The sequence below is a fragment of the Buteo buteo genome, chromosome 12, assembly GCF_964188355.1.
Source record: "Buteo buteo chromosome 12, bButBut1.hap1.1, whole genome shotgun sequence".
Taxonomy (NCBI): Eukaryota; Metazoa; Chordata; class Aves; order Accipitriformes; family Accipitridae; genus Buteo; species Buteo buteo.
In genome coordinates this window covers 43,301,712-43,314,957 of record NC_134182.1, presented here as the reverse complement: position 1 = coordinate 43,314,957, position 13,246 = coordinate 43,301,712, and the positions used below count along the sequence as shown (strand labels likewise).

Below are 13,246 nucleotides of genomic sequence, written 5' to 3'. Positions count from 1 at the left end.
GGACTTCTCCTCCGGGGCCGCTTGAGTGCTCCTAGTCTCCCCCATGCTCGCAGGCAGACCCCCCCCACCATGGGGCAGCCCCACACATGTGGGGCAGCCGAGGGTGTTCCTGTGTCTCCCCAGCCCCCTGCATCCTCCCCCAGCTGCAGGGAGTGGGGCTTCTGCACGCTCCCCCAGCCCCTTCGCTGGGGGTGAGACCCCCTTGGGGGGATTGGCCAAGAGAGAAGGGGCCGGTTGGGGGATACTTAGAGGTGAGGGGTGGTCGGAGGGGGCAAGGCCAGCCCCCACTGGTGAGCCCCAGGGGTGCAGAGACTAACCGGGATGGACCAGAGCTGTGCCAGATGCTGCAGGGCACCGATTTTTGGGGATCCCCTCCAGCCTTGTCCCCACAACGGGGACAGGGTGGGAGGCAGAGCCTGGGGGCACCCCAGCCTCCCCCCACCAGCACTGACCCCCCCAAAAGAGGGAACAGACCCCCGCTGAGGGCTAAATCCCGCTCCCGCCAGCAGCGGGACCCCCAAATCCAGCGGGTCCCAGCCCACGCCAGACAGGGGGGCACATGGGTGACCCCTCGCCCAGGGCTGTTTCATGCTCCGGGATGCCATGGCTCGGCCACCTTCCCAAGCAGCCAAAAATAGCGTGGCCCCCCCTCCAGTGACATGCGGGGGACCTGGCCTGGCTTGTGTCTGGCACAGCCCAGCGGTGTCAGCGCCCGGTGCCAGCACCAAGTTTGGCTCGGCTGCCCGCCCGCATCCGCCGCCCGATTTAGCTCGGGGTGATAAGGGGGGGAATAAAAGCCGGGGCAACCCAGGGACCCCTGGCCCAGGGCTGCGGCAGGGATGGTGAGTGCGGCCGGGGAACCCCCCCGGGCACTGGGGAGGGGGGCACCCTGGGGTGTGGGGATACTGCAGGGGGGACTGGGGGAACCCCAGGGTGTTGGGGTCCCTCTGGGTCTGTGGGAGCACCCCAGGGAGTTGGTGTCCTCCTGGGGCACCCCAGGGTTTCGGGTCCCCCAGAAGGTCTGGGGCAGGGTGTTGGGGTCCCTCTGAGGGTCTGGGGGCACCCCAGGGAGTTGGGCCGCCTTTGGGGGTCTGGGAGCACCCCAGGGTCTGAGACCCACTCAGCCTGTTGGACTCAGCCCCGGGGCTGTGGGGCCACCCCATGGGATGGGCCATCTTGGGGGTCAGGGGACACCCTTGGGCATCTGGGGCCACCACATGGGTCTGGGCCACCCCAGGGGGTCTGGGGCCACCCTGGGCCACAGGGGCACCCTGGGATCTAGGGACAGCTCAGGGTGTTGGGGTCTCCCAGGGTCCTGGGGCCACCCTTGGGCCCAGGGTCTGGGGTCACCACAGGGTGTGGGGCCACCATGGGGATCTGGGGTCACCAGGGGGGTCTGCGGCCAACCCAAAGGGCAGGGTCACCCTGGGGCTGGAGGGGGCCGGTCACCCTGGGGGGCTGGGGACACTGGGGGGGGTGCGGGGCAGCCCTGGGGTCTGGGTCACCCCCAGGGACGGGGCCACCCCAGCGGTGCCGCCCCTGAAGCCCCCAGACCTGCAGGTGGCAGCGCCGGGATCCCCCCACCTCATTGGAGGAGGGGAAGGGGATTCCTTCTGCTCTGATTGGCTGCAGCCAGCAGGATTCCCTGTGTTCTGATTGGCTGCGGCCAAGGGTTTCCCGTGCTCATTGGCTGTGGCCAAAAATGGATTCCTTGCGCTCTGATTGGCCAAAGCCAAACAAAAGGGAATCCCTGTGCTCCAGTTGGCTGTGACCAAAATAAAAGGGGGTGGTCCCTGCACTCTGATTGGGTGGGGCAAAAAAAAAAAAGGGATTCCCTGTGCTCCAATTGGTTGGGGGCAAACAAAAGGGATTCCCTGCACTCTCATTGGCCGGGCCCAAACAAAAGGGATTCCCTGCGCTCCGATTGGCCGGGCCCAAACGAAAGGGATTCCCTGCGCTCCGATTGGCCGGGCCCAAACGAAAGGGATTCCCTGTGCTCTGATCGGCTGAGGCTGAACCAAGCCTTCCCCCGCCGCCCCGGTTGGCTCCCGCAGGCCAGCAGGAGGGCAGGCCGGCGTGGCGTGGCGGCAGCCCGGCGGGCGCAGCGCGGCTCCTCCAACGTCTTCTCCGTGTTCGAGCAATCGCAGGTCCAGGAGTTCAAGGAGGTAGCGGGCGGGGGGGGCCAGGGTGGGGGGACCGGGGGCTCGGCCCCTCCTGATCCCCCCCCCTCGCCTGCTCTGCTCCAGGCCTTCAGCTGCATCGACCAGAACCGGGACGGGATCATCACCAAGGCGGATCTGAAGGAGACCTACTGGCAGCTGGGTCAGCGGGTGCTGCGTGGGGACAGGGACCGGGACCGGGATGGTGACAGTGCCAGCGAGGGGGGACAGTGATGGTGCCAAGTGTGGGACAGTGACAGGGCCAAGTGGGGAGGCAATGGTGATGCCAGACTGGGGACAGTGGCAGTGCCAAGCGGGGGACAGTGACGATGCCGGTTTGGGGACAGCGACAATGCCAAGCGTTGGGACAGTTGGCGATACGGTGTGTGGGACGGTGACAATGCCAAGTTGGGGACGGCGACGGTGATGCCAGTCACGGGGCAGTGACAGTGCCAAGGGTGGGAACAGATGTGGTGCCAGGCACGGGGAAGGGACGGTGCCAGGCATGGGGAAGGGACAGTGCCAGGCGAGGGGACAGTGACGGTGCAAAGCCCAGGGCACTGACAGCCAGGGCCACCCGGTGTGTGGGGAGGGAACCACTCCCTTTATCCTCCGAGGGACATGTCCCAGCGCTCCAGCTGGCATCGCCAGTGGCTCCCCTCCCCTCCCGGGGCCAGGCTGTCCCCCGTGCCCAGTGCCACGTCGCCTCGTCATCGTGTTCCCCACCCCACCAGGGAAGACGAATGTGAGCGACGAGGAGCTGGAGAAGATGCTGAAGGAGGGGAAGGGGCCCATTAACTTCACCGTCTTCCTGACACTCTTTGGGGAGAAGCTGAATGGTGAGTGGCCCCGGATGTCCCCCGACGTCCCTCAATGTCCCCCGACATCCCCAGGGGTCGGCCCCAAACTCCACCTAACACCCCCCCTGCCCCCAGGCACCGACCCCGAGGAGTCCATCCTCAACGCCTTCAAGGTCTTCGACCCCGCCGGCACCGGTACCGTGAACAAGGACGAGTGAGTGGGGGGGCGGCAGGGACCCTTGGGGCACCCGGCCGGATCCTGCGTCCCCTGGGATGAGGACAGGAGCTGGCCCCGGGCTCAGCCGCTCCCTCTTCCCACAGGTTTAAGCAGCTTCTCCTGACCCAGGCAGATAAGTTCTCCCCGGAGGAGGTGAGGCAGCTCCCCTGGCTGTCACCGTCACTGTCCTGGTCCCCTGCTCTGGCCTCTGCCCACCCTGTCCCCTCATGTGTCCCTGCACAAGAGGGGAAACAGGACCCTTGGGGGAAGCGGGCGTCCAGGACGTCCAGCTCTGCCTGCCCATGGGGAGACATGGGGAGGGGGACACAGCCCTTTATCCTCTGAGGGACATGTCCCAGCGCTCCAGCTGGCATCGCCAGTGGCACCCCTCCCCTCCCGGGGCCAGGCTGTCCCCCGTGCCCAGTGCCACGTTGCCTCGTCATCGTGTTCCCCACCCCACCAGGGAAGACGAATGTGAGCGACGAGGAGCTGGAGAAGATGCTGAAGGAGAGGAAGGGGCACAGCCCCAGATCCCTCTGTCCCCCCCAAAGACCCTGTCCCCAAGGTTCCCCGTGTGCCCGGCCCCATCCCTGCAATCCCACATGCCCCACAGGGATCCTGTCCCCAAGATTGCCATGTGTCTCCCACGATCCCTGACCCCAAGATCCTGGACCCAATCCCCAAGGTCCCTGTGTGTCCTCTGAGGTCCCTGTCCCTGCGTGGCACCCCACAGGGACCCGTCCCAGCCCCCCGGGTGTGTGTCCCCACGCAGGTGGAGCAGATGTTCGCAGTGACACCCATCGATGTCTCGGGGAACATCGACTACAAGTCCCTGTGCTACATCATCACCCACGGGGACGAGAAGGAGGACTGAGGGGACAGCAGGTCCCCTGCCCCCCGCCGCTCGCTCTGGCCAAATAAACCACCAAACCAGGGGATCTCGTCTGTCCATACCATCCCCAGGGAGGGAGGTGACTCTGCTCAGCCTGGGCTTCGCACCCTCGCACAGCTCCTGGTGTCCCCTTGAAGCTGGCATATCCCCAACACAAGGGACAGCCCACCCCCCCCGCAAAGGATGGGCTCCCAGGGGACCCCCAGCACAAGGCATGGCAGGGCCACTGTCCCCAGGAGATGCAATGGCCCAGGGCAAGATGCTTTATTGCACAGGGAGGGGGATCCGGGGGCCGGGGTGGCAGGTGGCGCTGGGAGGGGGTTCAGGGTTCGGGGGGTGGCACTCGGGGCCAGCTGCAGGGCTGAGCCCTGTGGAAGCAAGGAAGGAGTGGTGAGTTGGGGGCCACCGTCACCCCGTCACCCCAACTCAGGTGCCAGCAAAAGTGGCTCCTCCAACCTTCCCCCTGCCTCCTCCGGGATGCGTTTTGGGGTCCCCTGTCTCACTTCCACCCTACAGAGGCGCAGGCAGGTTCTCTCCTGGAGACACAGGACCCCCAAGTGCCCTCCCACACCCAGGACAGGCGTGGGGTGTGAGGTGCAGGTTACGGGGTGTGGGTGTGGGACGGAGGTCAAGGGACGGAAGATGAGGGACGGACACGGGACGCAGGTGCTGACCAGGCTCAGGACTTGCAGAAGCCGATGGCGACGCAGGTGTCCTGGGGCTCGTCGCCATTCTGCAGCGCCTCGCTGATCTGCTCCCGGTACTTCCTCACCAGCCGCTTGCAAAGGCGGCCCAGGCGTTTCCCCAGGGCCCGGCAGGCCTTGCCCAGCGCCGCCTCCACCGCTGCCTGCCAGGACCGGCCCTGGCGGCATCAGTGGGGCCCTGTGTGGGGCGACAGCCCCCCATTCTGCTCCCCCAAGCTCCCCCACCCCGGCCGCCCCCTCACCTCATCGGGGTTGTCGCCCGCCATCGCCTTGATCTGCTCCAGGATTTTGGTGCACAGGCTGCACTTCTTCCCCTTGCCAGGCACTGTCGCGGTCCATTCGGCCACATCCCCTCCAGCCACGGTCCACTGCGGGGTGGGGGACACAAAGCAGACCCTCAGGGCTGGGCTGGGTCCCCCACAGCATGGCCCCAACACAAGCGGGGGGCTGCCCCACGGCTGGTGTCAAGGCCATGGGGCAGCAGGGCTGGTGCTTACCAGGTCCAGGCTGTCCCAGAGGTCGAGGCAGTCCTGCTCCCTGTGGCACCGGGTGGCGGTGGCCACATCCTGGCACCAGGACGCGGGGCCACCCTGGCAGGGCTCGGGGACCGTAGCCTGCACCGCTGAGCGGGTACAGGGACGGTGAGCAGGGCCGCGGGAGTGCGTGCCCGTCACCAAGGTCCCTGTGTGCCCCAGGGGTGCCCAGACCCCGTCCCCACCAGCTCCGGGTGCTTGACCCTGCTCAGCCCCCGACCCTGCCATCCTGCCTGCTTGTCCGCCTGTCCTCCTGTCCCCCCATCCCCGGGTCCCCATGCCTCCCCCTCCCCTCCACCCCGGGGTGCCCGTCCCCCCACCCCCTCCTCCTCCAGGACTCGAGGCCAGAGGGACCCCCGTTACCTCCCACTGCCACCAGCACCAAGAGGAAGGCGGCAGCCATGGCGAGCCCACTCGAGAGGGTGACAGCGGGTGACAGCAGGTGACAACAGCCAGCGCGTGTCCCACCCCGACGGCTTTTATAGCCCGCCGAGCAGGCTGCGGGGACAGCTGCACCACTCAGCGCCACCGAAACCCCAAAAAACCCTTAAAATGGAGCGACGCCGGCTCGCCAAACCCCTTCCTCCCTCACACCTCCGCCCCCGCGGCCGGAAGGGGAGACGGGACCAGGGAGGGGGTGGGGAGCCTGGCCTGAACCCCGGGACCCCCCCAAAAAACCCACCCGCGGGACCCCCAGGGCGCAGGAGCGGGAGTGCTGCCGGTGGCCCCCAACCCTCAGCCACCCACGAGCCCCCCCAAAGTGTGGGACGGGACGTGGGTGTGGGGCCGGACCCTCCTGGGCTCCGTCCCGGTGCTCCCCCCGCCCCGTCCCCTCCCGGGCCCTGTGGGGTCCCGGGGCTCGGGCCCAGTGTCCCCGTCGTCCCCCCCCCGCAGGGCTCGGGCCCGGTGTCCCCTGTGCCCCGCCACGGGCTCCGTGGGGTCCTGGGGGTCCGTCGCGGTGTCCCCCCCATCCCCTCCGGGACTCCCTGAGGTCCCCGCTCCCCCACCTCCCCGGTTCCCACGGTAACGGCCTCGCGCCGCCGCCACCAGCGGTTGCCACGGCAACCCGCCTCCTTGACGCCACTTCCGCCCGGCGGCCACGCGACTTCCGGGCTTTACGGCGTTCGCGCCTTTTCCCACCCCCCCTTCCCGCGCCCCCCCCCATGGCGGGTCCGTGGTGCCGGGCTGGCGGCCCCCCCCTCCCGACCTCTGACCCCGTACGTGACCTGCGGCCTGGGGGGGGGAGCGGGGGGGCCCTGAGGGACCCTCCTGCCGGGTCCCGGGGGGGCTGTTGCCTTTTGGGGGTCCCTGGCGGGGGGGTGGTGTCTGAGGGGCCCTGGCCCGGGGGGGCTCCCGGGGGGACCCTTTGGCCTTTGTGATGGGTCCTGGGGGGACCCTGGTTGGGGGGGGGTCCTGGTGCCCCGGGGGGCTGGGGGGTCCCTATAGGGTCCTGCTGCCTGGGGGGGGTCTTGGGCCGGGGTGATTTTGGGGGGGGGGGTGGTGTTCTCGGGGGGGTCGCAGTGCTAGAAGGTGTCTTGGGGGGTTCCCGGTGCCCGGGAGGGGAGCTTTGTGCGAGGGGGGTTGTTCAGGGGGTGTCCGGGGGGCTGGTGTCAAGGAGTGTCCAGGGGGGCTGCAGAGGGGTCTTGGTGCTAGGGGGTGTTGTGGGGGGTCCCGGGGTGGTCCAGTGTCCAGGGTGTATTTTGGGGTGGGGCTAGGGTGTCCTGCTGGTAGGGTGTGATGGGGGGGCGGTCCTGGGGTTTTCCTGGCACCAGGATGAGTTTGGGGGTCCCCTGGTGTTGGAGGGGAGAGAAAGGAGGGGGGTGCTGGGGGGGGTGCAGTGTTCAGAGGGGCTAGACCTAGACCTGGTTTGTGTTTTGGGGGGCGAGGGGGTCAGTTTGGGGGTGGGGGCCACCTCCAGGGAGGGCTTCACGGCATTTCAGGGTGACGGTGATGGCCGAGGGTATGCCAGGCTTGGGGTTGTGCCATGTGCCGGCCTTAATTTGCTGGGATCCTTAATTTGCCCGTTTGCTTTCCAGTCCTGCCATTAAAATCCTCCTGTGTCTGCTGCTCCAGCCCAGCGCCCACCATGTTTTCAGAGCAGGCGACCCCCACAGCGCAGGGTTTGCTTGCCCCCCCCTCCGCCGAGGCCTCCACCTTCACCAGGGTGCCGGTTTCGGCATATGCCGACTGCTCCCAGCCCTTCCGGCTGGGCGAGCGCAGCTTCAGCCGCCAGTACGCTCACATCTATGCTGCCCGCCTCATCGAGATGCGTCCCATCCTGGAGGAGCGGGCGCGACAGAAGTGGGGTGAGTCGGTTTGGGGAATAAGCCCCCCCCTCTTCGGGGAAGGAAGGCAAAGCTTTATGGCCGACGCAGAGCCTGCTGGAAGCTCTTTGGTGATTTTTTTGGCACGTGCTGGCCATTGGTTCCTAAACTTACACACCCATTAAGGTGTTGAATAAGCCATGGGTGTTTTTTGGGGGATGTTTTCTCTGCCAGATGGTATCTGACCCAGCTGGGAGCATCCCTTCAACGTTTCTAAAATCACCTTTAAACATCAGCTGCGTGGGCAAAATTTTTTTTTTCTCGCCAGGCCAGGTCAAAGCTTCCACTCGCTGTCGTGAGCATGAGCTAAAGCACGAGGTCTGTTGGGGTGAGGGGCTGGCGGGTGCCCCGGCCAGGAAGCGGGGTGTGGGGGGCGGGAGAGGCGCCGCTTGCACCGGAGGGGGGGCCGCTTCCTCGCCTGGTGGGGACGCGTTAGCGGTTAGCGGGTGGGATCCTTGCGCTAGAGAGTTTCCATCCGAAGGCGTAACGGCAGCGCTGGATGAAGCAACTGCCTCGCCGCTGCCAGAGCGTGGTGGCTGAGCTTTCTGGCAGGCCTTGGCGTGGCACATGGTTCCCTGAGCGTGGTGAAAGCCTGTTATCGAATTTCACCCTCTCAGGCCAGCCAGGCTTTCGGCTTTGCCCTTCTATGGAGGTTTTCGGGCTGGCTGCTTTTTTTTTCTTTCTCTCTCTGGCCCCGTGGGCTGTGCGGAGCCGAGGGGAAGCAAAGCCCGTGCCGGGCTGTGCTGGTTCCACAGCGGATGTCGTTCCTTGGCCGGCCGCCCTGCGCCGTAACCCTGGATTTTGCCGAGGGTGGCAGGAACCAGTGGTTTTGTAAAGCTCTACTTCCCGGAGTCATGTGATGGGACGAGATTTCTGGGGTTTGTCTCACAGCAAAGAGCGCCTGCAGGCAAAATCTGGAAAGCGCAGCCCCCCTCCCCCTAAACACACACATTTGGGGGGTTAGAGCCAAGAATAAGAAACTAAAACTGGATTGTTTTTTCTGACTCCGAGTGTTTGCATTCCTGGGACTGATGAACCCATGTTTCCAGCTCCGCTGAGCCTGGGGTGCCTGTGATCACAGCGGGGTGCTTTCCACCGGACAGGAGTCACGTTCACCAGGCGCGTGATTAGCAAAGGGAGAGTTTGGAGGGGGAAAACCGTCACCCACCTGCCCGCAGCCAGAAAGGATGACCTGACAGAAGAGCTGGCATGGCAGCGGGCTTTCGCAGTGCTGTTCTGGGAGAGGAGTCCAGCAGCTCTTGCAGCACTAGCCCAGCCCGGCAGCCAGTCCTCCTCCCTCCAGGGCTTGAGGATCAGGATGGATGGGCTTCACAGGCTGATTTAAACAGGGAGGAATAAAAGTCCTATGTAAAGGATGGGGCTGAAGCATCTCTGGGTCCTCGTGGGTGAGGTGAGAAGTCTTGGGCTCAGCTTGTGGTGAGGGAGATGCATTTTTTGCTGTCTGAAAATGCTCCCCAGCCACAAAGGTGATGAAAAGTTGGGGCTGCAATGCTCTTTGCACCTCCTGAGGCACATGTTGGTTCCCCCAGTCCATATCGCCCTGGGACCTGTCTGTGCCTTTCAGGCAGAGGAAACCCTGCCGATCCCCAGCGGCCTGTCTTCATGCCAGGATCTTCCCAAACACCTGGTTGCAATGGGGATTCTGGCTTCCAGCAGGGATCCCGGGCGGAGGATCTGGCCCTGGCAGAAGCAGAGGTCAGACCTGGGGGTGGTGAATGATCTCTCCTGCCTGTCAAATCCGAGTGGGATGTTTGGGTCGTCTCCTGGATGGGGAGCAGGAACACCAGCCCCTCATGCCCAAGCACAAGAGTACCAGCTCTGTCCCCTGGCGGGACAATCCTGGACCCGTGCGCCCTCCCTTCCCGGGCAGAGCTGGACCTATGGGCCTAGCGGGAGCTCTGCACACTGTCCTGGGTGGTGGCTGGGAGCTGTGGGCCCCCCAGACCCCGGCATGACCCAGCTTTTCCCCGCCTTAACGCAGAGGAAATGCCTGCAGGCAGTGCTGGCTCTCTGGTATGCTCCCTTGGCCCTGTCTGGCCTACACATGTGGATTCGGCTCCGTGCCTTGAGGAAAAGTGAGAGGCTTTGCAATGTTCCCCCACCACCTCTTGCTGGCCTCGATGTTCAGGCCCTTTCAGCTGGTCCCGGCCAGCCTCGAGCCTTGCCTGCCCTCGCAGCCATCCCCGAGGCCGCCTGAGCCCTGTTTCTCTCTGCAGGGAACGACGTGGCACTGAGGAAGCTCTGCGAGCTGCGGGCGGGCGAGAAGTGCTGTGTGGTGGGGACGCTCTTCAAGGCGATGCAGCTGCAGCCCTCCATCCTGCAGGAGATCAGCGAAGAGGTAACAGCGGGAACATTCCCTCCTGTGGGCCCCCCCACCTCCTCCACACAGCTCTGGGGACATGCCAACACACATGGGGACCTCAGCCGGCTTCCCATTGTTTCCCTCGTGCTCGCTGTGGCTGAGCAAGTGGGAACTGCCAGGGCTTTGACCCGGGCAGCCGATGTATAATCTTCTCTGTGCCTACCCCATCCTTAGATGCCGCCACTCTTGGTACCACCCTTTTGTGCCAGCATGTATCATGTATGTGCCTGCTTAGTGTTGCTAATTCCTGCCTTTCGAGGGTTTGGATCTAGTGGGGTTGGCAGAGCAAACCCCCTTTTCCTGCTGCAGGGGAGGAGGATGAGGGGGGCATCCAGGGAAGCTCCACCATCCCCATGCAGTGCCAGGGGCCCATCTGCTCCCAGCCAACTCTCAGGGAGCACGTTGGGAAGTTTGGAGCCTGCTCGTCACGGCATGAGGTTAGCACCGTGCCTGCCGGGCAGGGTTCAAAGGGAGCGGAGTGCTTGCCCGGGCGGTGATTGCAAACACGTTTCCCAAGGCGAGCCAGAGCGCCGTCTCCCACTGCCTGGCTGAGCCGCTTCCTCCTTGGCCGAGGAGACGCGCTCGTGTTTGCTTCGCCGGGGCGCTGCGGGGAAGCGTTAAGTGAAACCAGCTCGTCCGGGTGGCGTGCAGCTGGCGAGCAGCGCCGAGAGCTGCTGGGGCCTCCAAAGTGCTGCCTTCAAAGCAGCAGCGGAGGCGTTGGCTGGGCCGGCGGTGGGGGGCCATGCCGGTGGCTCTTGTGAGTCACGCGCCCGCATTCTGGTTTCCACGAGCGGGGTTTGGCAGGAGGGGGAAAGGCCCTTTGGGGCAGCTTGGCCTTGCTGAGGCCGTCACAGCCTGCCCTGTCCCACCCCAGCACAACCTGGTGCCTCAGCCACCCCTGCCCAAGTACATCCACCCCTCCGACGAGCTGATCCTGGAGGATGAGCTGCAGCGGATCAAGCTGGAAGGAGCCGTCGAGGTGCAGAGGCTGGTGACAGGTAGGGAACGATGGCTCCTCAGTGGGAGCCACCTCGCGGGCCCTGGCCAGGGGCTGACTGCCTGCTCTCTGCCATAGGGACCATCTTTGCTGTGTACGGCTCTGAGCAGGACGACGGCAAGTTCCTGGTAGAGGATCACTGCTTTGCTGACCTGCCCCGGCCGCTGCCCTGGAATGGCCCCAGCTCAGACCGGTGAGTCTGCAGCAACAGGAGCGGGGCTGGCACCGTGTCCCCTGCCGTATCCCCAAGCCCTGGGGACCGTTTGCCCCATGTGCCCATCGGAGTAGGCGCCTCATGCCAAGTGAGATCATGGACAGGGGCTCATCCCCCCCCCACACCTGGCTGTCTGAAGCCCCTTGGTGTGGGCAGCCCTGGTGTTGCCATGCAGGCAGGGATTGGTACAGGCAGGGAGCACGGCATGCTGCCCAAGCTGCTCTGCCTAGGTTTGTCCTGCTGGTGTCGGGGCTGGGGCTGGGCAGCGGGAGCGGCGAGTCCCTGCTGAGCACGCAGCTGCTGGTGGACGTGGTGACGGGGCAGCTGGGCGCAGAGGGCGAGCAGAGCTGCGCTGCGCAGATCTCCCGCGTCATCCTGGCAGGGAACCTGCTGAGCCAGAACACGCAGAGCCGGGACACTATCAACAAGGTACAGTGGGGAAGGGGTCTTCAGCATTGACTGTGCTTTCCGGGGCCTGGATTGGCATGGGGAGTCCCATGGAGGTGGGGAGGGAGGAATCAGAGGGTACATGGGCTTGTTCCCTCACTGTCTCCCCGCTGACCCAGGCCAAGTACTTGACCAAGAAGACCCAGGCTGCAAGTGTGGAGGCTGTGAAGATGCTGGATGAGATCCTGCTGCAGCTTTGTGTGAGTGCTTGGAGCAGGATAGGGTTGGCCGGGGGATTGGGTACCTTCTGGGGGAGGGAGCCTGGCTCCCGAGGCAGGGAAGCAATGCTCTGCCAGCAGCCCGGGGGTGTAGGGTGGCAAATACCCCTTCCCCGGCCCCCAGCTTCCTTTTGAGCACCGCATATGGTGCCGTACAGGAACGCAGCAAGAAGGGGAGGCAGTGCGTAGCCCAGCTTCAGATCCCTCTCCTGGCATCTGGTCTCTGCAGTGAAGCCAAGCGGGGCTTCCTGCAGGAAAGTGGCAGGAGCCAAATGGGGGAGCAAGGCAGAGCCGGCAGCAGGCCACCTTTGCTCTGAGCCCCTTTGAAGGAAGGTGGTTTGGCTGTCCCTGGTAATCCCTGCTCTGCCCACAGACCTCCGTGCCTGTGGACGTGATGCCTGGTGAGTTTGACCCCACCAACTATACGCTGCCCCAGCAGCCGCTGCATCACTGCATGCTGCCCCTCGCCAGCGCCTACTCCACGCTCCAGCTGGTCACCAACCCCTACCAGGCCGATGTGGATGGCATTAGGTAAAAAAGCCTGGTGTGCCACCAGCTCTGTGACAACTGCTGGCAGCATGGGATTGCAGGGCATGTCACGGCAAGCACAGCTATCCGAATCTCTCCTTCCTTCCCCCAAAATGTTGTAGGTTTTTGGGGACATCAGGGCAGAACGTCAGTGATATCTTCAAATACAGCAGCATGGACGATTACCTGGAGATCCTGGAGTGGACGCTGCTGGCAGGACACATCAGCCCCACAGCCCCGGACACCCTGGGTAAGGCAAGGGCTGGGTGGCCACTGAGGCTGGGGGGGTGTTTCCCCTCTGAAGGGGCACAGGTGCAGGTTCCTCTCCTAATTTCCGTCCCTCCCAGGCTGCTACCCCTTTTACAAATCGGACCCTTTCATCCTCACCGACTGCCCTCATGTCTACTTCTGTGGCAACGCTCCCCGCTTCCAGTCCAAGCTGCTCAAAGGTGAGTCCTGCAGCCTGCAGCACTCCCCGATCCTTGCTCGGGGCTGGGACCTCGTGCCAGGGTGCTGACTGGGGGCTCGTCCGCCTTACGCCCGCCTGTCTTTGCAGGGGAGCACGGACAGCAGGTGCTGCTGGTGACGGTGCCCGCCTTTAGCACCACGCAGACCGCCTGCCTCGTCAACCTGCGCAACCTCAGCTGCCAGCCCATCAGCTTCTCCGGCTTCGGGACCGAGGATGATGACGGGGACATGGAGGTTGGGCACTGACTGAGCAGGCAGGGCACGGACTTGGTAAACCCCTGGCCCCTCAGAGGGTCCTGGCACCCATCGCCTTTGTGTCATTCCCATTTGGCCTCCCGGGAGGGCTGGTGTGGAACTGCCGG

General features: G+C 65.0%; 3 protein-coding genes across 7 annotated transcripts; 2 read left to right on the top strand and 1 right to left on the bottom strand.

Moving 5' to 3' along the window:
- Positions 1-787: 787 nt before the first annotated feature.
- MYL7 (myosin light chain 7) lies at positions 788-4,112 on the top strand. Of its 3 annotated transcripts, none has more exons than XM_075043781.1 (7): positions 799-842; positions 2,055-2,165; positions 2,247-2,322; positions 2,894-2,998; positions 3,095-3,173; positions 3,281-3,329; positions 3,949-4,112. In XM_075043781.1, the coding sequence occupies exons 1-7, from the start codon at positions 840-842 to the stop codon at positions 4,048-4,050; spliced, it is 525 nt and encodes a 174-aa protein (XP_074899882.1). In that variant the 5' UTR covers positions 799-839; the 3' UTR covers positions 4,051-4,112. The 3 variants fall into 3 exon arrangements, with proteins under 3 accessions (XP_074899884.1, XP_074899882.1, XP_074899883.1); XM_075043782.1 differs by having other exon boundaries at positions 825-842; positions 2,055-2,147; XM_075043783.1 differs by lacking the exon at positions 2,055-2,165 and having other exon boundaries at positions 788-842.
- A 127-nt stretch (positions 4,113-4,239) lies between these two features.
- On the bottom strand, positions 4,240-6,372 carry GNLY (granulysin). 3 transcript variants are annotated; one of them, XM_075043785.1, is made up of 5 exons: positions 6,313-6,370; positions 5,669-5,803; positions 5,270-5,394; positions 5,015-5,140; positions 4,240-4,915 (listed from the first exon to the last, which is right to left on the bottom strand). In XM_075043785.1, exons 2-5 carry the CDS (start codon positions 5,706-5,708, stop codon positions 4,748-4,750), a joined length of 459 nt encoding a protein of 152 aa, XP_074899886.1. In that variant the 5' UTR covers positions 5,709-5,803; positions 6,313-6,370; the 3' UTR covers positions 4,240-4,747. The 3 variants fall into 3 exon arrangements, with proteins under 3 accessions (XP_074899886.1, XP_074899888.1, XP_074899885.1); XM_075043787.1 differs by lacking the exon at positions 6,313-6,370 and having other exon boundaries at positions 4,240-4,436; positions 4,743-4,915; positions 5,669-6,085; XM_075043784.1 differs by having other exon boundaries at positions 4,241-4,915; positions 5,669-5,851; positions 6,313-6,372.
- A 30-nt stretch (positions 6,373-6,402) lies between these two features.
- On the top strand, positions 6,403-13,216 carry POLD2 (DNA polymerase delta 2, accessory subunit). The gene is made up of 11 exons (XM_075043769.1): positions 6,403-6,522; positions 7,342-7,611; positions 9,867-9,988; positions 10,887-11,010; positions 11,088-11,202; positions 11,454-11,652; positions 11,790-11,870; positions 12,262-12,419; positions 12,539-12,666; positions 12,764-12,865; positions 12,973-13,216. Exons 2-11 carry the CDS (start codon positions 7,392-7,394, stop codon positions 13,128-13,130), a joined length of 1,407 nt encoding a protein of 468 aa, XP_074899870.1. The 5' UTR covers positions 6,403-6,522; positions 7,342-7,391; the 3' UTR covers positions 13,131-13,216.
- Positions 13,217-13,246: the final 30 nt, after the last annotated feature.